Source organism: Aspergillus thermomutatus (assembly GCF_002237265.1).
Source record: "Aspergillus thermomutatus strain HMR AF 39 chromosome Unknown NODE_239, whole genome shotgun sequence".
Classification (NCBI taxonomy): domain Eukaryota; kingdom Fungi; phylum Ascomycota; class Eurotiomycetes; order Eurotiales; family Aspergillaceae; genus Aspergillus; species Aspergillus thermomutatus.
The window spans coordinates 22,278-43,674 of NW_020798289.1; the positions used below are offsets into that span (position 1 = coordinate 22,278).

The 21,397-nt window shown below is 49.3% G+C and overlaps 8 protein-coding genes across 8 annotated transcripts; 4 read left to right on the forward strand and 4 right to left on the reverse strand.

The window, feature by feature from the left end:
• Positions 1-161: 161 nt before the first annotated feature.
• On the forward strand, positions 162-1,625 carry CDV56_103298 (heme-dependent oxidative N-demethylase family protein; the record flags this gene model as incomplete). Its single annotated transcript, XM_026756917.1, has 4 exons — positions 162-360; positions 414-516; positions 566-799; positions 860-1,625. The coding sequence occupies 4 exons, from the start codon at positions 162-164 to the stop codon at positions 1,623-1,625; spliced, it is 1,302 nt and encodes a 433-aa protein (XP_026611258.1).
• A 229-nt stretch (positions 1,626-1,854) lies between these two features.
• CDV56_103465 (exonuclease V) lies at positions 1,855-3,811 on the reverse strand (the record flags this gene model as incomplete). The annotated part of the gene is made up of 2 exons (XM_026757084.1): positions 1,855-3,344; positions 3,400-3,811. 2 exons carry the CDS (start codon positions 3,809-3,811, stop codon positions 1,855-1,857), a joined length of 1,902 nt encoding a protein of 633 aa, XP_026611259.1.
• A 315-nt stretch (positions 3,812-4,126) lies between these two features.
• Positions 4,127-5,177, reverse strand: CDV56_103705 (Mpv17/PMP22 family protein; the record flags this gene model as incomplete). The annotated part of the gene is made up of 2 exons (XM_026757324.1): positions 4,127-4,547; positions 4,609-5,177. The coding sequence occupies 2 exons, from the start codon at positions 5,175-5,177 to the stop codon at positions 4,127-4,129; spliced, it is 990 nt and encodes a 329-aa protein (XP_026611260.1).
• Positions 5,178-5,732: 555 nt separating this feature from the next.
• CDV56_103871 (uncharacterized protein) lies at positions 5,733-6,725 on the forward strand (the record flags this gene model as incomplete). The annotated part of the gene is made up of 2 exons (XM_026757490.1): positions 5,733-6,010; positions 6,065-6,725. The coding sequence occupies 2 exons, from the start codon at positions 5,733-5,735 to the stop codon at positions 6,723-6,725; spliced, it is 939 nt and encodes a 312-aa protein (XP_026611261.1).
• Positions 6,726-7,292: 567 nt separating this feature from the next.
• CDV56_104027 (MFS transporter) lies at positions 7,293-9,280 on the reverse strand (the record flags this gene model as incomplete). Its single annotated transcript, XM_026757646.1, has 4 exons — positions 7,293-7,690; positions 7,746-8,540; positions 8,594-8,848; positions 8,908-9,280. 4 exons carry the CDS (start codon positions 9,278-9,280, stop codon positions 7,293-7,295), a joined length of 1,821 nt encoding a protein of 606 aa, XP_026611262.1.
• A 2,940-nt stretch (positions 9,281-12,220) lies between these two features.
• On the reverse strand, positions 12,221-13,203 carry CDV56_104516 (uncharacterized protein; the record flags this gene model as incomplete). Its single annotated transcript, XM_026758135.1, has 4 exons — positions 12,221-12,276; positions 12,330-12,639; positions 12,701-12,856; positions 12,949-13,203. The coding sequence occupies 4 exons, from the start codon at positions 13,201-13,203 to the stop codon at positions 12,221-12,223; spliced, it is 777 nt and encodes a 258-aa protein (XP_026611263.1).
• A 2,647-nt stretch (positions 13,204-15,850) lies between these two features.
• CDV56_104823 (uncharacterized protein) lies at positions 15,851-16,611 on the forward strand (the record flags this gene model as incomplete). The annotated part of the gene is made up of 2 exons (XM_026758442.1): positions 15,851-16,033; positions 16,171-16,611. The coding sequence occupies 2 exons, from the start codon at positions 15,851-15,853 to the stop codon at positions 16,609-16,611; spliced, it is 624 nt and encodes a 207-aa protein (XP_026611264.1).
• A 1,016-nt stretch (positions 16,612-17,627) lies between these two features.
• Positions 17,628-21,119, forward strand: CDV56_104975 (uncharacterized protein; the record flags this gene model as incomplete). Its single annotated transcript, XM_026758594.1, has 3 exons — positions 17,628-18,423; positions 18,522-19,148; positions 19,201-21,119. The coding sequence occupies 3 exons, from the start codon at positions 17,628-17,630 to the stop codon at positions 21,117-21,119; spliced, it is 3,342 nt and encodes a 1,113-aa protein (XP_026611265.1).
• Between the last annotated feature and the right edge of the window lie 278 nt (positions 21,120-21,397).

The following is a 21,397-nucleotide window of genomic DNA, read 5'->3' on the forward strand; positions in this document are numbered from 1 at the left end:
TATTGAGCTGGACAATGTGCATACAGAAATGAAGTGGTGGTGGAGTCTTATCTGTTCAGCGTTTGTCTCGTCTGCATATAATAGCAATTATCTCTGGTGTTCACGGTCATAGAGGAATTCAGGTCACCCCTCCTTTTGATTTTTAGACGAGAAATGAAATCATGCTTCCTGAACTTGTGCAACTCGGCCAGCTTCACATCAAACATGCAGCATCTCTGTGTTTGGTAGCAACCTTTATCTGGCTTGCTACTACTGTGTTTCGCTTCTCGAACAAAGGAAGTGACAGAAGATCAGCTCAAGATCTCGAGAGGAAATCGTCTTCGACATCAAAGTTTCAAAAGCCTAACAGGAAACCCGGAGGTAAGACACGCCTGTAAAACGTATCGGAAGCTCGCGACTCACTGTCTCTCCAGAATGGATACCCTCAGACTTCAAGAGGCCGACCGCCTCTCCATATCCGGACTGGGATGTCCATGCGACCAAACCGATCCCATATCGACCTTTCAGATATGGCCCGTGAGTCGCCTCTGGTGTACTTTCAGATTCACAAGACTGATGAACACAGGAAGTATTTCATCACGATGGGGCTGAGAAGCATGAAGTGGGATGAATGGATCGGTAAGGCATCTTCACAGGTCACATCCATGGCTGCAGAGAAGCTGACAGAAGCTCTAGAGCTGGACAACCACTACCTACGGTATCACGCCGACAAAGCACGTCGAATCAAGGAAAGGGGAGCGAAATGCTGCAGAACCGGCCCCGAGGCGATGGACGGCGCGATTGAGCTGCTGGAAGAGCTGTGCGTGCCCAACACCCTCTGTTCCAGACAGCATAACACACTCTAACAACACAATCATAGCTCCTCCTACCTCCCCGAAAGATACCCCTCCATGTTCCGCAAAACCGCAACAGGCATCGACAACACCATCACCGGCGAATCATTCAACATCACCCAGCGCCCACTCCCCGAAGACCCGATGGCGACCTGCGCGCGGCTCGTCCAAGACGACCTCGCGCTCATGTTCGAGAAGCCAGACGGCGAGTACTACCTCCTCGCGGGCGCGATCCTGCTCGCCGGCTTCTGGCGCCTCGAAGACAAATACGGGATGCGCCTATCAGAGATCCACACCTCCGGCGACGTCCCCGGCTTCAAAACGAAGCTCGAAAAGGGCATGATGAACTTCTTCCGCCGGATCAGACCCGAAGACCCTGTTCTCCGCAACAACTATTTCATCCAGGTCGACGACGAGCTCGCCTGGTCGCATAGTATCGGGTCCGAGGACGCGCCCGAGGTCTCGTGGAACACCGCGCAGAAGAACAAGGCGATCGAGCACCATTACTTCCGGTCGGAGAGGCAGAGTCTGCGCCGGCTGCCGCGGTCCGGGGCGGTGGTGTTTACCATCCGGACGTACTTTGAGCCTATCACGGAGATTGTCAAGGAGCCGTACGTGCCTGGTCGGCTGGCGTCTGCGATTCGGAGTTGGGATGGGGATGTATCGCGGTACAAGGGGCGGGAAAGGTACGAGGAGGTGCTGCTGGAGTATCTGGATAAGAAGCATGAGGGGCAGGTTGCTGCGGGCCTGGATATGGACAAGGAGGATGAGGTTCGGAGTTACCCTTTTTGATCTTTAATTCCCGATGTTATGGCTCATATTCATTTTTCGTATACTACGGTAGGTTGATATGCTTCATGGATAATTCTGTCGTCGAGTAATACCATATAAACTCACAGTCTAGTGATCTATCTCTAACATATGTAACAGGCCCCCAAAGCGTAGTCCAAATGCAAGTCGTAGACCACACCCTCAAAGCCTGATATCGCCAAAATCCAAGCAGAACTGCACACTGTATGATTCACACAGCAGCAACATCAAGAGCCTTCGGGCCCTTTTTCCGCCTCGCCATGGTCCATTCTCTCTCCTGGCGCCAGGAGCATTCCTCGCGGAACTCGCAAATACGGCACTTCCATGCTTCCATGACTTCGACGCCGCGCGGGTCACGATTACCGCGCCACCAGTCCATCTGATCGGAGAGATAGGATGACATGGAGGTCGGATCGAAAAGAAAGCTACGACTGCCCAGGACCCGGGTGTGGAGGTCTGCCGTGGGTGCGGAGGAGAGATAGCGAGCTGTTAGGAGAGGGGATATGATCGTCGGATATGGTTCTAGCATGCTAGGCTGAAATTCCGAGGGGATAGAGGGTGCAACGGAGACGGAGGGTTGCGGCGAGGGAAGGAAAGTAAGGCGGAGCTGGTCTTTCATGAATTTCCAGAGACTAGACAGGTTATTGTGTGCGAGGAGGATACTGGTTGAGTCCTGGCTCGCGGAGGGAATAGATGCCGGTGATCTGATGGACGTTCTTCGTGCGGCGTCTTCTGGCGAGGGGATGAAATCTGGATCGAATTCCGAGGCTGAAAGGGCGTCGAAGAATTGATCATTCAGGCCGCCGACTTCGGCGATAAAAGCGTCGGTGAAAGTACGATGAGGGTCTAGGTCGTAGCGGGAGGCAAGCGTCTCGATGGATACCTCATCAGTGGTGGTGAGACGGTTCAGCATGTGGTAGTAAATTTGGAGCTGGAGCAGCGTTGGCCGAAATGACGTGCTCTTGATGGTGGGTATGGAGCCGCTGGCTCGCGTTTTGATGTCTGTGAGGTAGACTCGAGGGATGTTGAAGGAGTCGGACGATTGGGTGCTGGGAGGATCCTCGACAGGCTCATCAGGCTCATCCTTCCACGTCATCTCTGACAGCCTCTTCCCGCCCTGTGAGGGAGCTAGCAGGTAATCCGTCAGAGACATCTGATACTCGGGCATTACCGCCCTCGAGGCCTCCACATCGGCATAGTATCTGGCGGCTGTCGCCTCAAGCTCTGGGTCCGGGCACTCATACGAGAGCTGGTCAATGACTCCATTGACCAGCTCACCGTCCACAAGACCCCAGACCTCCAGCTCCCGAGTAAGACCATATTCTCGCAGCGTCCGTAAGCCCTGTATGACATTCCACAGCCTCAAAGCCAACGCATCTTCCTTGGTTGTGATTTCCACGGGAACAGTGGTATGTACCTCATCCTCCAGCGTTTTGTGAATAGTACTTCCCTGCTTCATAGCAGGTGTCCTTCTCTTCCTCCCATGTTTGGTCAAGGTATACCAGTACTGTAGCTCGCACCATGCAGGAGAGATCAGATCCGTGACGGAAAAAGCCTTGTTGGGTGGCTTTCTGAACCGTTCAATGGGTGATCGAAGATCGGGCGCGGGACTTGTTCTCGAATCACCGATCCATTCCCGTTCACGGGCTACGTCTCTCTCGCGCTGTCTTTCGCGGCCTTCGATGGAATCCGGATGCTCCACTAAACGCTTGAAATCAACCGTCAGCTGCTACTCAACCTCATTACACAAACAAACCAAGCAGACTGCAGAACCAAGGAATATCCTCACCAGACGCGGCGCAAACGTTGCCCGAGATCTGATCTGCCCTTGCCCCAGCAGACGTCGAGACCTGCCAGGTCTTGCGCTTCTGCCATAGAAAACCGGGCTTTTCACGACCCAGCACCTTAGGCACTCGTTGACTTGCTGGATTTTCAGCATAATCTTCAATATCAGCGACGGCAGTGACGGTCGCCTGTACAGTTTTTGGGACTGTCGTTGTCGTTGTCGTTGCCGTCGCGGTAGCCTGGACGGTCGCGTGTTCGGTGGCGACTTGGGCAAGCAGATCGTTCAGCAGCTCTTCTTCATCCGGGGTAAAGTCGGATCCGTAGTCACTGCTATCGTCGAAATCGCCCGGCATTACAATATAGGATGTCGGAGGGCAGAACATGCCCGTAATGATGGTAATGAATTCATTTCATGGGTGGTGAGAAGAAGAGGATCTGATCACTGATGAAGAACTTATCGAAGTCACTACTGCCCGCCCAACGTCATCCCCGCGTGTCCGCTTAAATCTTCTGAACGATCACTGAGAGTTGATTCTTGGATTGGGGTATAATTGTATGATAATAGTTTTACTCTATGTACTCGTTGAAAATGCAACGCTCAAGAAGACAATGATGATCTATCGTCTATTCAAATCAATCGCGCCTTGACTATAAAATATGCAAAGAGGGTATGAAAAGCGCAATCGTGAAAAGGTATCTCATGCTTTTATCGTTGTCGAAGGGCTGATACTGCCCGAAACCAGCACATGAGACAAATGCTCTGACTCTGCCATTTCCGCCTCGACCTCCCTGGCGGCCTTCTGATTCAACCAACTGAGATAGGTCTGCCAGCCGACGGCGATGACACCGGCGAAGATGCTCCGGAAAGGCGGAGACACGTACATGAAGCTGAAGGCCGTGACAGCAGGCCAGAGCTTGACGCTATTCGATATACTGACGGGCAGAGCGACCTTCAAGCGCTCGAATGTCTCTTCCAGGGATGCGCCAGCGAGAAGAGAGTGTACACTGAAGAAGTACGTATTGAAAACGGGTGTGAAGACAGCTTGTTGTATGGAAACTTTGGTGAGAATGGAAAGGAATTTGGACTGGAAGTTGAAGTTGTTGTGAAGGAACATGAACCTAGTGACGGTGCATCGCATCAGCCAGATGTGCTCAAGGTCATCGGCAGGACAATACTTACCAGTTATAGGACGGAATGGCGGATCCCACACCAACCGTCAAATGTCGCATAGTTCTCAGAGGATCGTACCCTCCACTCGAAGCAGCCTTATCCTCGCCATCTTCTGCCGAGTTCGCAAGCTTCTCTTCAGACGCAGCCCGTGATGTTTGCGCCGGGCTGTCAGAGGGGAACAACAACTGCGCACTCAGGTCGCCGCATAGATACACCACAATAGAGCTGACAACTTGCGTCGTATAAGGTCTTTTTTGCTGTACCCTTGTGTATGATTCTCCCAATCTACCAATCGGTCCCGCCTGAATGGCCTGGAAGAACGTTCGCGAACTCGAGCGGGCGGGGGTGGAGGTGGCTGAAGGTGTGCCTGCGGGTGGACTGGTATTTTGAGAGGACGACGATGTGGATGACGACGGAGCACTCGGTTGCGGAACGTTTGCTGATGTGTTGTTCTTCTCAGGGACAGAATGAGGTGATGGGTCGGAGGAGTGGTGTCTTATTTGTGATCGCTGTGACCGAGATGTTCGTCTGCTCAACTGCCTCACAGTCGCCCTCCCATGTTGCAAAAGATGACCCATAAGAGGCGATGGGATAGGTATTATCCCAGTCTGTATATGTAGCGACAAGCAAAGACAATCCTGGATCGATTGGCGATTTGACTCAACGAGGGCGATAAGAAAGGTTGCGCAAAAGACCGACGATAAGGCGCAACTCGATCGTTTCTGGTCAGCAACAGAGATCAACAGGATCAAATGAATGGCATCAAAAACTTCATGAAATGCTAAAGAATGATATGGAGTAAATGAAGAAAATAACGACTATGTGCCATAATGTAAGAGAGAAATAAGATTCATCTGTCATGCATAGAATTGGAGTCAGAGATAGTCGGCATCTCAGGCTAACCGCTGCCGAAAGACCGCAACTTTCCGATTCGATTTGGAGTTTGTTTAGGGCGAGGATATAGCGACACCACCTGGCGCCTTACCGACAGCCCCCTTACCCAATCGGGTAAGATTTGGTCATGTTCAACACAGCCAAAAGCATCATCTGGTAATCCAAGGGCTCTGTCTTTCAAGAGTCCTTGTCCCCTCTGAGTTTTTGCCTCGCTTGGGTCCGCGAATAATCCCAGTACAATGCGAAGAATACGAGGACCAAAACCCGGCCAACTAGCTGGTCAGAAGCGAAAGCAGGACGAAGAGCTCTCTACGAACCCGAATACAAAGAAAGCTCGAGATCGCCTTCAACGGATGACTGATGTGGAGCGGCAGGTCGAAAATGCCAAAAGTGCAGACCGACAAGCTGTCCGGCGCGCAATCAAGAAGCTCGAAGAAGACAAGAGCTTTCGGGATGCTTCCGCAGAAGAAAAAGCTCGCCTGGTGGCTGCTACTAAAGCGAAGGTGATGCGAAAGAGGTCGATTGATATCGTGACCCTGTGCTTATTTAATTCATACTGATTGGTCTACAGGAAGCAGCACGGTAGAGCGGCAGAGTGTGTTGCAGAGCGCCTAGGCTACACAGAGGAATCGGATGTCGAGGAGGATGAGGGAAACCGCGCTGGGGACGATGTCGAGGAGACCGACACAGCTATTCAAGAGCAGTACTTGCGACGTGATCATATTGCGAACCCAAACGCTGACGCCATTTCCGATAAGCCTGAAGTGAAACATAGCAATGGATACAGCACGTTAAAGCCACAGGGCAAGCAGATCAAAAACGATTTGATATGGCGATCCTGGGCGACCTTCTGGAGGGATGCTGTCAGAGATTTTGCTTGCAAAGTCGACCGCCTTGCTAAGATGTCGTCGGAAGAGATCCTCGCTCAGCGGCCACATACATACTTCTCAGAAACCGACAGAGCCTGTTTCCGCAGTCTTCAATTCTGGCCGGAAGTCTGCCCAGGATCTTGGGCTGAACTTCCAGGCCCCGCAAGCTGGTGGGATGACGACTATGACTTTGCTAGATATGGTTGGGAGGCAGAGGACAATGACCCAAGGACGATGAGCGGGCGACGTGATGCTCTCGACATGGTTTTTGCAGCAGAGATGCCGACGGATTTTCCAGAGTACTTGTTCGATTTCACTGAGCTAAAGGTCCTCCGCGCTTTGCCTGACGATTTCCATCATTAGTTGCGTTGCGTTGATGATGTCAGGAATATTTCTATCGATGTGCAGTAAATAAGTATTTGACCATCTAGGACGCAAGTCGACGCCATTTGGGAAAAGAACTCAGCCATTGAATGAGCAATAGATCTCTAATTAGATATATGTATATGATTAGCTGTACATGATAAATACAACAATACTCTTCGAGTGCAAAAACGCCATCTATAATGCAAACATAAACAAGAAACATGAGCTGAGTCAATATCAGTCGGGTATATGACTTCTGAACAAGGACAAACTTTTTCTGGCACCAATGAAGGTGCATATGCTCTGGCCGTAACAATTCGCAGGCGCACCAGCGTTATTATGAACACTTGGAAATAAGGATTATTCGATATCAATAAATATGCGTATGTATGAGCATCGAAAGATGACCATGGTTGCGATCCCGGTCACGTGATGGCAGGGTATGCCCTGACCTGCACGCTGCTAGTCAAGCAGGTTTGGGGCGTGCTCGAGAATGCATCGAGCAAATCATCGATTGATGGTCGAAGCTCGATGAGAAAGAAGGATAGGACAGGTTCTGGGCGTTCATTTCTTGAATGACTCGCGAGTGTTAACACGGTCAATATCGTAAGGATTTCCCTCGTAGCTGAGGGTGCGACGCAACGAAGCAGCCGTCCGTGTGGAAGCTCTACTGCGCATCTGCTGGATATTCGGAAGTTCCTCGATGTTGGACTCAGTCTCGCTGACATCAGATACCTCAGGGGCAGGTGCCTCAGTCCGGTCAAAGACTGGCTCCTCGGTCTCCACAGGCTCTGGCTCTGGGGCTTGCTGCATTTGCTCGATCATCTTGCGCATGAACGCATCCGATTTGGCCGCATACTCGCAGCGCTTGCGAATGGAAGCGCCGTATTTGTAGAAGAGAAAAGGGAACGGAACACACGCAAGCGCCAGAAACGCCGGGATTGAAGACGCCCAATGAATTCCTGTTTTCACAATTAGCCTCTTGTCAGCAAGAATAGGTTAGAAGGAAAATCTCACCTAGATCCGAATACATATAGGTAGTGAACAACGGGAAAACGGCGCCAAAGATAGAACGTAGGACGGAATTGGCTGCGAGGACTGAAGCCGCGAAAATGGTGTAGGCGTCGATGAGGTAGTTCATGATGCCCAGGAAAACCAGCACCATACCAAAACCGAACGGAGCACCGGCTATGATGCAAACAATCCAATGGATCGACGGATAATTGGTCCAAGCAAACCAGAAGAGTCCAATAGGGATGGCAATGGAAGCAATCAAGGTGGGCGGCAGGCGTGCCTCAGGGGGAGCGAACCCGCCGTGCCTCTCTTGAGTTTTGACATAACGCTTGTTGTCCCAGACACTGTAGGCGACAGCAAACATCATACCAACCATGATTCCCAAGAATGGAAGACTGCCAACGCCTTGGTTCCAATGACGGACTCCCTGGAAGACGATCGGGTAGGCAGAGAAGAGCATGTAGAGCGTTCCATAAATGATGGCCATGTACAAGCTCAGGAGAAAGACGATCGGTTCCTTGAAAAGCAGAATCCAGGGGCGAGACAGCGCAGTCTTGAAAGCTTCCTTGAGAGTAACTCTGCCCTGGTCAATGTCGATCTTGCTGACGTACACTTTACCGGTGTGCTTTGACAACTTCTCAGCGCGTCGACGCAGGAGAACAGGCGCATAGGTCTCAGGAACGAAAAGAGTGCAGATAATCCAAACTGCGCCTGAGAAGGCACCCAAGAAGCCCATGACCCATCGCCATCCTGCGTTCATTCCGAGGAAGCCACCAATGATTGGACCCAAAACAGGACCTGAGAAGCCTTAGCATGACGATTGATACAGCACAGTGTAGAACGAGACATACCCAAGAATGGAGCGGCAGCGAAAAGACTCATCGCCACACCTCTCTGCTTGGCGTGGAACATGTCAGCGATGACACCACCCGCATTGGTCAAAGGTGAGGCTCCGAAAGCACCAGCGAAGAAACGAAGGATGATCAAAGTCCAGCTGTTTTGAGAGCCAGCACTTCCAGCGTTAAAGGCCGTGAGTGCGCAATAGGTGACGGTAAAGATGATTTGACGGCCGAACATCTCACTCAGAGGCGCCCAAAGCAGAGGTCCTATGAGCTGGATTAGCCTCTGACAGGTAGGCTTCGAACAAAGACGGCAAACAACTCACCTATAGCAAACCCCAAGACGAAGAGGGAAACACCGAGAGTGGCAACCTCACTTCCAATATGGAACTCCGATTCAATCTCTCGAACACCACCGGTATAAGCTGAAGAAACCAGTGCGACTGCCAGTGTGGAAACCGCAACAGTCATGGTCAATGTCCATTTGCGCACTTGAGACCATGTCATAGGATTGCGAGGATCATTCTCAATCCAAACAACCGCGTATGGATCCTCCTCGGTTCCTGAGCCCTTGTAAGGATAATCGATGATTTCCTGGGTGAGGACGCCTTGATCTACCACCAGCCGCCAGTAGGGAATCTTATGTGTCATGGGCCGTTCGATCTTTTCGGGGTTCTGGTCCCCTTTTTCGGTCGCCATAATGGGCGATTGATCGGTGCGGAACTTGAGCGAAGGTGCGGATATATACGGTTTGATCGTGGAATATTCGGGAGTACTATATATCTGGATAAGAGGGATTCGAGATTGTTTGTTTTTGAAAGAGCGATTGTGGTAGATGAAGAGAGATTAGGGATTCCGGTAGTATGAATAGTAACCGCCGAATGCGGTAGATGGTGAAGTATAGCGTTCTGGATTAGGAAATAGTCGAGGTTGTACTGTATGTACAGAAAACGTAAGGGAAAGAAATGTACGGGGTATCAATAACAAGATAAGGTTACTCGAGAAGATCAGAACGAGAACGACGAAAAATGAGGAGCACCATACATATATAACTTGTCTCAAGGATTATTTTTTTCTCTCTTTTTTTTTGGTTATGTATCTCTTGTTTTTTGATTTCATGGCACCGTCACAGGGGAGTCATTTAGTCTCGGACCCCTGCCGGTGTTGGCACTACGCCCTCCCGTATCCATAGATAGCCCGTAAAGAAAAGAAGAAGCAGCATAGAAACCCGTTCGAGGCCAATCACCGGGTCGCGATGCCGGCATTCATGGCATTAATCGGGGTTATGCTCAACATTAGTCCATCACTTAGCGTCGGCCTTGGCCGATGTGGAGCATCCGCCATCAATTGAAGCTCGAGATCCCAAGGATTCTGGATACATCGTGGTCTGGATCATTAACACAGTAACACAGGTAGAGTTGTTGAGGTTATTTTCTTCAATGTGTCAATACGAAGCAGTTTGTGATCATAGTTGCATTCGAGCTTTGTGTATGGAGTATGGATCAAACTGCAGAAGTATTGTACTGCAGCGTCATCGGTCATCAAACCTCGATTCTAATGCATACTATGAACTATGAAATGTGCCAGGGTTTTGCATAAAATATCTGTTTCAGGACTAGCGTCGCCCAGCACTCGGCTCTCCGGCATCTTGCTTACTGCGTAGTCAATCTTCGCTTTCAGAGTTTACAACCCGCTGCCACTGCTGCTGCAAGGCCTGATCATCAAATCTCCGTAAGACAGGTCAATAGGTTGAGACAGTTCCTTATCTCCGTTAAAGATCATGCTGTGTAAGCATTATCCTCACTTGGTTATCAATCACGTATAATGTTATCCCCTCTGCCTGAGCCATGTAATGGAATCTTTGAGACATCGAGCCTCCGCCGGTGATTTTGGCCGAGGCTCAGTTGATTGATGTGGTGAACCTCCTGGATGTTTCTGGTTCTGGTGGCGCCACCGAGGCTAAGCCCTCAAAACACGGTCTTGGCATTTTGTCTATGTGCCGAATTTTTCTTGCTTGACATTAATTTGCTGAGTCCTGATATGAATCATCTCTTGGCAATACAGGAGTAAATCTTATCGGCCAGGGTTCGAGTCAACACTCAAGAGACGATCATGCCGTCATTCGTGATGATCGTCTATCAATCAATCTCAACCTTCTCAGAACTACATCAGTGAAGGCCCGAAAGTTCGCGATAGAGGACTCTAGGTCAAACAGACAAGTCTGGATCATGAGAATCGTCTATCCATCAAACTCATTAGCCTACGAGTCGTGTCGGACGATTTATCAGTCCATCCCTTTACTGACCCACTCTCATTTTATCGCAATGAATTGATACCTTACATTCATGAATCATTGGGCTGCATAACTGGCCATGAGCACACTAGACATCAAATGACACCTTCGCGTGGACCGCATTGTGGAAACATATAATCTATATCGTCCGTGTAATTGTTCAGAGTCATCTTCTTCCTAAGGTATTACGCTCTAGCAACTCAGTGTCCTTGCTGTCTGCGGTAGAAATATATCGTCGTATTGGTCTATATCAAGCCGAGTCCAACGCTCAACGCTTGGGGCTCTGTCTGTTCTGGAATGATCTGAAGTGTATGCGTGGTAGCGTCTGCAACATCCATATCCTGCACACTAGGCCTTTGCACTGGTCACCAGTTCGGGCCTTCAGGCACAGCCAGCTCTGACTGTGTGTATGAGCCAGACGAATCTAGTAGTATCTAGCATTATTTCGATCTCAGACTCCACCATAGCCATAGGCCCATAGCATGGATCCGTAATCCTCGAGACTGTGTTAGTTTAAAAAGGCTACTGCGATGATATCCCGACTTAATGTTATGCAGGAAGCACAATCTCATCAATACCATCTGACTCCACCTAGGAACATACAGATAGCACTCCAGACCAACAAACACACATTACTCTTATACAGCTCAAAAAGATGACCCATACCTGAGTGCCTCAGTAATGTGTCCCAAATTAGTGATGTTGATGATAAATCAACCTAAAGCAGTGTGGCCTCTAACCGAGGCACCTCTCCCTTTCTTGTCAAAGACTGATAGCACGTACCATCTTCCGTAATCAAGCATGTAATTGGGCGGCCGATTCATTAAGCAATTTGTTCATATAAAGAATTCATCTGATATTTCTGCTTGTATTTAGGATTATTGTCTGAGGTAGAATTAATCTCACAAACTCAGAACTCGAGATCTTGCTGATCCCTCATCAAGTCCTTTGCTCGGGAGCTTGCTCTCTTCCTCTTCCCCTCGTCTCTCGATGGAGTCTGCTAGTCTTCGAAGACAACATGTCAAATATTACTACAACCCAAGATCGACCGCCACCGCATTATTTTGGCCTAGCAGTATGATTCTTGAGACAATGGCTGGATCGACAGACCTAAATGCGGTCACCCACTCGGGATGCAGCCACTGCGAGCCCCACCCTCTTTCACCTTCTTAGTAGAGGACGGACGAGATAGAAATTAGAAAATGACAAAGAATTCAGCATCAGTGGAACCTTGCATTTAGGCTCATGAAGTACTCCCTCTTGTACTCCGTATGGATGTTTTGTTTCGAAAATGCGAGCTCACCTGTGCAATGACAGCAATGCTCCAATCGAAAGTACGAAATGTGTCAGCTCGCGGACGAGGATTCAGCATCAGCCTCTGTGCGATTGTCCCGGGGGATATCTAGATAAACTGTGAGCAATAGAATCAACAAAAAAAAGCTAACTCGGGCATACGAAAGTCATTATGGAGAGTCTTGACCACATAGGTGGCACGACCTAAGGGCCCCAGGTTCGATGACTTTGGCAAAGGGATTGTTTTTCTAATAGGGACTGGCAGGCGCTTTCTAGGATGCCCAGCGATCGCATAATTCATGAAGCTCGAAGGGAGAACTCCGGCTTGGTCAAAGTCGATCACCCAGAGCTGGCCGTGCTTATCGATAGGGAAATTGCTTGGGTGCATATCTGCATAGTAGCATAGGAGCGGTTCAGTACTGAAATCCAGCTTATCTTGTCTCCCCGTGACACCGTTGTACCATTCTAGGCACTATCATATGTTAGTTCAACCAAGAGATTTGCTCCCCAATCAAACCTAGAAAAAGACCTACTCTATTGAGATAATCTTCAAGCTCTGCGGCGGAAGAAAACGGAACAGGAGGCTCGCTGTCTCGGAAGAAATGATGCCTGTAGGTGCCACCAGTAAAGCTCCCAAAGACACCAGGTGGCGGTGGGATACTGATCAACTCGGAAAGGGCTTGTGCTCTCTGTTCATCCGAAGCAGTTCTCTCAAAGTCGATTTCAATATGCTCCATGACTATGTAGGTATATCCCCTGCCATTGCCCCTGCCCCGCCCACTTGAAAAGCGTGGTAGACCTCGGGAATCCGGATGGTGGCGTTGCCTCTTTCCATACTCTTCTGACGGAAGAATACCTGCGCGTGGGCTTCCTCCATTGTGACATTGTTATATTTGATAAAAAAGGTATTGCCTTCCGCGGAATAGGTGAGGGTATTGAAGTCAAAGCCCTTTTTCTTGCAGAGGCGCACCACCACATCCTTGGGAGGCAAGCCAGGGATGGCAGGGTTGAAAATTTCGCTTCGAGTAGTCGACATAACGGTAGCACTGTTGTGTTGCTGAAAATGAGGGATGAAGGTGAGGATGATGAGCAGGATGTAGAATCATGGATGAATGGTGGGCTACCTGATGACAAAGCAGCCCCGGAACATTCCCTCGGCGAGGCACAAAGTTCAAAAAAAGATTAGTGAAGGTAAAAGCTAAGGCTGCCTCTGGGTGTGCTCTGCCCTCTAGGCATATAATAGTTCCGCCCCGCCCCTCCCCGCTCTTTTCCCCCCTCTCGGAGAAGAGGCACATCTGCTCCTCTTCTTGCTGCTAGTGCTAAATGTTCGAGCTAGACCGATGTAGCGGATGATAAATTACCGGGTAGAGTGACCTCTAGGAATTAATCAATGTGCACTACCTAGGCAGAAGAGGGAGGCGAGGCAGACGAAAAGGCAGTATTCAACGCAAGTTAACCTACTTAGATACCTAGGTAAGTATGTAATTTGGGGGCAAAAAAAGGACCTGCTCTTCATATTTGCGGCTGGAACCAAATAAGCCGCCCTCTACTTCTCTGTTCAGCCACTCTACCACCTCATTCTCACTGGCCATCCCCTCTACCACAGCTTGTCAAACAACCCTTCGCTCTTCTCTAAGTTGCTATCAACCTATATGGCAAGGACACGCAAGTGTCAACACAAGCCAACTCTATGAATAACATGATGGCATGTACAATAGTCAGGGTCTGGATGAACTGTATTTAGGCTGCAACGACAGATCAAGGACTGCTACAGAGCATCTTTCCAGTACAGGCCTCATTGCTGCGAGTAGCTGCTCTCCTTCTTGAGACCCCAGCAAGAAGAGAGTCTCTACTTTATAAAGAGCTACTGGTAGTTACCTTAGCATAAAAATTCCAGAAAAACATACAACAGGATGTATATGTCGGTGTACCCAACCCAGCGTCTGTTCCCTCGCTGCTTTACCGCTCACGTTCCGGCGTCTTTAGGTGAACATTCAGGTACCTGAATATTTTGCACTTGACTATCAAGACAGAAGCACACCATGACACCCATGTGAGGGAGATAAGATGTTTAAACCCATAATGTGTCCATCCTACTCCTACTCCTTCCTCCCTAACTCAAAGCTAATCAGACAGTATGCCACAGAAGCCGGTAGCAAATTTTACAGTCATGATCGACCTTAATAATCATGATGATAAAGAGATCAAATGAGCGGTTCTTCCATGAACAGCTAAAAAGTATGACTGAAGTCTGATGATTTTTGATAGGTAAGTCTTTTTGATCTACAGAGGCTCGCCTCTCATCCCTGCGGCGGTGCGGCCCTGGCTGCTCTCCCCCCGATATCAAAACTTATAAAGGGTTTTTGGAATTTTATGTAAAAAACACGCCAGGCTGGATTAAGGAAAAACCTACACTAGAAACTATTAAGAATTTCTGCTGAGAACTTTGAAATAGCTTTAGCTTAGGTAAGGGACTTCTGTGTCCTAAAGAGCATGTCTATTACTATAAAGGAGGTATATATTTTTAAGCCCAATATAGAGGTTTGGCGTCTGCGAGACGGTAAGCAACGATGCCATTCCCCTTATGATCCGTAGCTGCTTTTTCGAGGAGTTCTGATACATGGTGGAACGTCATTTCGGCAGGAGGGTTAGGGGGAGCTATCCGCTGTTGGAAAGAGAGTCACAGGAATCAACATCCCATGCAGTACGAGACCAGACTGAGATGAGAGATGCGTTGGTACTATGTATAAAAGCAAAACGAATCCTGGAGGCAATGAGAGCTCGTGGCGCGGAGTTCCTCAATGTGCGTTATATGCATACAAGAGGCAAGAGGGAGAGGACAGAGGGGAGGAGGGAAAGCCTCTAATAGATAATCCAATTCTTCCAGCGCATAAGGCAATGCATGCACACATGCTAACCATCGTCTGATTATGAATGGTGGCTCGAAAAGGCGGGAATCCCCAGATACTACACCCAAAGGCTGCTCAGCCATTCACGCCCAGGTAGTGAACCATAAGCTCCCTAAGAATCTGCAAGGAGGCTTGATAAATTGAGACTGTATGCATCAATTATAATCCTTGATAATGGCCCCGTTGAATTACTGAATCATATACGTAGTAAGATACCAGAGCAAGTTCGCCATAACTGTGTCAGCCTATAGTATCAAAAGATCGGCACGAATTTTGATATACGGAGTACTGAGATTGCAATTCCATGGAATTCACACCACACCGCTCATTCAGCGACAATCCAGCCTGTTCTGCTTTGGAGCATCCATTGCATTCTCTCTGAGAGATACAAATTAGTTAGTTTGAGCCTGCAAAGTGGGTGATCGGCTGAAGAAAGGGTCGTGAACCCTTCTCCTGCTTGTTTGTGTATAACCGACTGGCCTATGGAATAGGTAATGGGAATCCTTCTTCAGGGTCTTGATGCATTTCTGAACCCTGGCCATTCGCTTTCCTGTGTCTAAGGATTGGAATGATCATCGCGTCCTTGCAGATAGAGATCAAGGCGTCTGAGTCCACCGTCAGCTGACACCTCAACAGCAGTAGCAGCAAGAAAGGCTTTCCAAAGGATAATGGTCATGCATCACCAGTTTGCTTCTCATCAGCCACCTTCTATATAACGAAATCAGGAAGCAACCCGGGACCGAATCGGCAGGGGCTGAAGCAGGGATAGCGACAATGCCAGGAACAGTCAAGACGACTCTCAACTACTACCCTTCGTCAGGGTTCAAAGAGATGTTACTAGGCACGCTGGAGATGTTCCGCCGCCCTTTCGACCCCCGAGAAGTCGAGGTAACGGACATTCGTGGACGAGAGGCCGACTTTCATCTGGACACTCACGGCTTTGCGCTGCACCCGCACGTCAGCTGCTACATTCCCTTTGCGGAGGGGAGTTCTGTCGTTGAATACATCTACCCGGAGACAGAGCTACTACTGAAGAGAATGTGAGGCAGACTGTATATCATCCGGATGCAGAGGTCGCTAACATGGTCCAACAGAATGGGCGCCACGCGAGTAAATGCCTTCTCAACCTTATCCAGAACGCATCGTTTGAAGAAATGCAGCAGAAAGCCACAACGGCCCTTCCCGGCAGCAAGTTAGCCGGGAATGTCGCACCGGCCCGCGCGGTGCATATCGATCAGTCTACCTCCGGCGCTCATGATATTCTGCGCGACAACCTGGGCCCGAATGAGGCAGAGCAGTTCCAGAAGACTCGATGGGCAATCATCAATGCATGGCGGCCGCTGGAGCCTGTCCGCCGAGATCCCCTTGGGCTCTGCGATGCCCGTACGGTCCGTGAGGAAGACCTGGTAGACGTTCAAACGTACCTGCCATCCTCAGCACAAGACAAGTACAAATCCCTCAGCAAGGAGCGTCGTTTGGCAGCATCCGGGTCAAGTATTCCGACCGCCATCGGTGGTATTACGCGTCCGGGATGACACCACAGGAGGTCCTCCTCATCAAGATTTCCGACTCCAAGAATGACGACAGCCTAGCGAGGAGAACACCGCACTCATCTTTTTCAGACCCCTCCACAGACCCGGAATTGCCGCCGCGGAGCAGCCTTGAGGTTAGATGTCTGGTCTATTTCGAGAATGAGCAGCCTTAGTTTCGCAATTCATTACTTTAGGCAGTCGGAAATGCCATTACTGAACCTTCAGCATGCCTTATATGTCAAGCATGATCGGGTACCGCAAAGGCACTGGAGGGTGCCTAGGAGGCGGGGCAGGATAATCCGTCAATAGTCGCCGAACTACCCAAGGAAATATATCAGGCCCTATCCACGACGCAAACCAACAAACCAAAAAGCTGCACCCACTGGTGCCTTGTGAGGCCCTTTGGCTTGTAGTCCGTACTTATGCTTTTGTCTCTAAGTTCGAGGGGCGGTTGATACCATAAATAGAAGTCATGCTAGTCACGCGTGCGGCTGAGCCCAACAAGATTGCCGCCCACAAGGCTGAATTAGCAGCGATGTCTGCACTTTATCTCTTCTCCTTTTCCCTTCTCTTCAGCTCACTCGCATCATACAGTTTCCTTTGACGGGATTCAAATCTCTCGCTCCTCGCTCGAGACTATGCCCTGACTACTCTTGGAGCAAAGTAAGACTACCTAGCCTCGCCTTAGTCACTACCGACTAACCAAGCATTCCCAATCAGATCAAAGTCGAAAGCAATCCAGCATAAATAAGCCATCAATATCTGTCGACAGACGAGCTCCCTGCAACCTCCAGAACGATCGAAAAATGTCGGAGAGAAACAGAGAGATCAGTCATGACAAAGAACCTGTGTTCAGCAAGAAAAAGAAGAACGCAGACTGTACATCTCATTTGATACAGCTGACGCACAATGATTACACTGTCGGATGGGTCTGCGCGCTGCCAAAGGAGCAGACCGCAGCAACGGCAACACTCGATCAGATACATCCAGATCTACCAAAGCCGTCAAATGATCACAACATGTACACTTTAGGATCCATTGGGGGGCACAACATCGTTATAGCCTGCTTACCGAAAGGTAAATACGGCACTAATTCAGCATCGATAGTCGCGACCCGGATGGTTGGCACTTTCCCATCCATCAAGGTCGGCCTTATGGTTGGGATTGGTGGTGGTATTCCACCGAAGGTTAGACTTGGAGATGTGGTGGTTAGTGCGCCTGTTGATCAGTTTCCTGGAGTGGTTCAGTGGGATATGGGCAAGGCAGAAGAGGGTGGCAATTTCAAAAGGACTGGGGCACTGAATAATCCCCCAAGCGCGCTGCTGACAGCATTGACAAAGTTGGAGACCAAACATGAGATGAGCGGATCCAAGGTACATCAATATTTGGACGACATGGGGAAAAGATGGCCAAAACTAGTGCCGAAATACACCAGATACGATTCCCTTAAGGATCCTTTGTTCAGTTCAGACAGCTCCTCCAACAGACCGAGTCAGCCTCAAGAAGTACACATCCATTATGGCTTAATCGCATCCGGTAATCAAGTGATCAAGGACGCCAAGCTTCGTGACAGTCTCAACGAGAGTCTCGGCGGGAATGTCTTGTGTGTTGAAATGGAGGCGGCAGGGCTCATGAATGATTTCCCATGCGTTGTTATCCGGGGAATCTGTGATTATGCCGACTCACAAAAGAATAAAGATTCACAGGAATATGCAAGGTATGCTGCAGCAATCGCGGCTGCATATGCGAGGGAATTGCTCGAGGAGCTACCTGTGGCCAAAGCAGATGCAAGAGATACCTGCATGCCCAATCCTCGTAAGTTAGCTTAATGTGAATCCCAGTTAATAATGGTATTAAGCATTGAATTGAGGCCAACTCCATCAATGAATTTGCTGACACGCATTCTGATATAGCGAATGAAGAAAGCCAAGACGCATTTAAGATCGAACGGGGGAACTTCGACGTGGAACTGGTTCCCTTCTTTACGGAACGATCTGTAGAAATCAACCAGATACGGCAGCTTTTCCAGCTGAGTCGTTCAAAGACTACTGTGGTTTTGTATGGTTTAGGTGGCATTGGCAAGACACAGATCGCTCTGAAATACGCGAATGACTACAGAGATGAATACTCTGCCATTTTTTGGGTTAATTACCGAAGTACAGACACTGTGAAGCAGAGTCTATTCGCAGCCGCAGAGCGAGTCCATCGGAAATACCCCTCCTGGCCTGGCTTGAAAGAGGCTTTAGAATTTAATGATGTCAACAAGGCATCCTTGACCGTCATTGACTGGCTGAGTCAGGATCAAAATAATCAATGGCTCGTCATTTGCGATAGCTATGATCAGTGTCAGACGGACGACTCCAAGCAGGAGAATTGGGATCTTCACAGAATGCTCCGAGCTCATCATGGCCACATACTCATCACATCCAGATGCCGACAATCGGACCTATGGCATCATGTTCAGATAGAGAAATTTACGGACTTGAGCCAAGGAGTAGATTTACTGCTCAAACGTTCCGGCCGGGCATCCTTACGTGACGGTGAGTGAGGCTTCTCAGCTTGCGTTGAACTGTGACATTGATATGGCTTTAGATCCAGATATACAAAGACTGGCTCAAACATTAGATGGACTACCACTCGCTTTAGTGGCAGCGGGTGCCTACCTAGGCATCTGCCTATACAGCTGTTCAAAATATCTCAGTGTGTACAATCAATCATGGCTGCGGCTGCTTAAGGAAACACCAACATCCGACGCGTATGACCGGACTCTCTATTCCACTTGGAATCTGACTTGGGAGCGTATTTGTACAGTCAACAAGCTTGCTGCAAACCTCTTGCAGTTCTGTGCCTATTTTGACAATAAAGGTCTCTGGTTTGAGCTGTTCCAGATGGGCAATGGACTCGACAAGCCTGAATGGCTTCAAAGACTCACAGAAGATGAATTTGAATTTGAGGTCGCTGTGCGGATTCTCCGTGAGCATGCGCTTGTCGAGGAGCAGCCAGGCGTGAGACATGACAAGAGTGGTTCAATTAGGTTCAGTATACACAACTGCGTGCATTCTTGGACAATACATGTCCTTAATGAAAACTGGAACTACGAAATGTCTTCGTTAGCTTTGGGCTGTATTGCCAGCAAAATACCGCGAGAAAGCACTCCTTCGTTCTGGCACATATCGCAGGATTTACTAGGTCATGCGAACTGCATTATTGATCTCTTCTCTCGGAAGCGGCTCATTCAGGGCTATACAGAAGCCCAGGTGGAGCAAATGCAGGATGTTATTGGTTTCTTCCTTGCGCGAGACAGACCAGAAGCTGTCGAGAAGGTGTGCATAAGCCTCCATGAACAGGTCGAGAAAATGTTTGGCTACTATCACCCAGCTACATTTACCCTCAAGTGGCTCATGATTGGCATTTTTACCCGCCTGAAAAATTATGACGAGGCAGAAATCTTGTGCAATTGTACCCTGAGCCGGTTCAGCGACGACCCTAATGTCAATGAAGGACGTGCGAAACGATCGTTCACTCTTCTACTGGCACAGATTTTTATGCTCAGAGGACAGACGGGAAAGGGCGAGGCCCTGTTATTAGGACCCTCAACATCCTCCCAAGACGAGGGAATATCGGGTCTCCTATTTGAGAAGAACCTGATATCTCGATTATGGACACAATATCTCGCGCAGGACATGCCGAGAGATATGCAAACATGGATGGAGAACCACCTACGCATGGAAGAAACAGGCAAGGCGAGAAGTTGCCAACAATCATTCAACCTCCTTTGTACTAGGGTTTACCTGTGCCTTTCCCAGAATGAAAACAAAAAGGCCAAGGCTCTGCTCGACGAAGCACGGGAGATGTTTGATCGAGAGAACTCGGCTGATTATGCCAAGGCTTCTATGTTCTCCGCCCTTGCTGGTCTGTATATCAAACTGGATGAGCACGGGGACTTGAAGAGTCTCTGCGACAACGCGACGACTGGAGACTGGGAGTCGCTGTGGCAGAGTGATGTTCAATTCTCTTGCTATGTCGTCCTCATGAGGTGCTATGTCCACTTGAGAGACGGCCAACTCGACGAAACTGTGGCTCTATGCCAGCGGGCTTTGAATAAGCTGCAAAACTCTCGAGCGCCAGGTTCAGCACAGAGGCAGAGCGTGCTGATTATGTTGGGATCAGTGTACATGCTGCAGGAGAGGCTTTTGGAAGCAGAGAAACAGTTCGCTGCAGTTATTCAAGAAACAAGAGAATCCAAGCAGCAGTGTACGTCAGCCAGCTACGAACATGTCTTGGCCACAATGAGTGCTCTGGCAGAGCGTTATAAGGACAGAGGCGAGCAAGATAGTGTTCAAAGGTGTCTGAAGTTGGTAGAAAAATGCCAGGGTGAGCTAGTAAAGGCGAGGCACGGCGGACTGAATGGACAAAACAGCCAAAATGAAATTTTACAAGCATTACCTTCCACCACGCCGCCGCTATTGCGATTACACACACCACGCGCACCAGCAGCACCACCTCGATAGTTAGATCGCTTAAGGTGTTGCGAAGCGAAGCAGCATGCTAAGCTGTTGTACCTGTATGAGGGGATGATCCCAGGTGGATGGAGCTTCTTCGAAGCGGTCAAATAGTTCAGGATAAGGAGAGATCCTTAGGCGAGGTAGCGTTCACCCTGGGCACAAGTCCTTAATACACATCACTAGGGACTAATAACATTGCACACTGGCTAACTGAACAATGACTGGTAAAAATGAACGGAAGACCCTCCTAGCTTCTAGAGTCTGTGATATGTAATCTCTTCAGA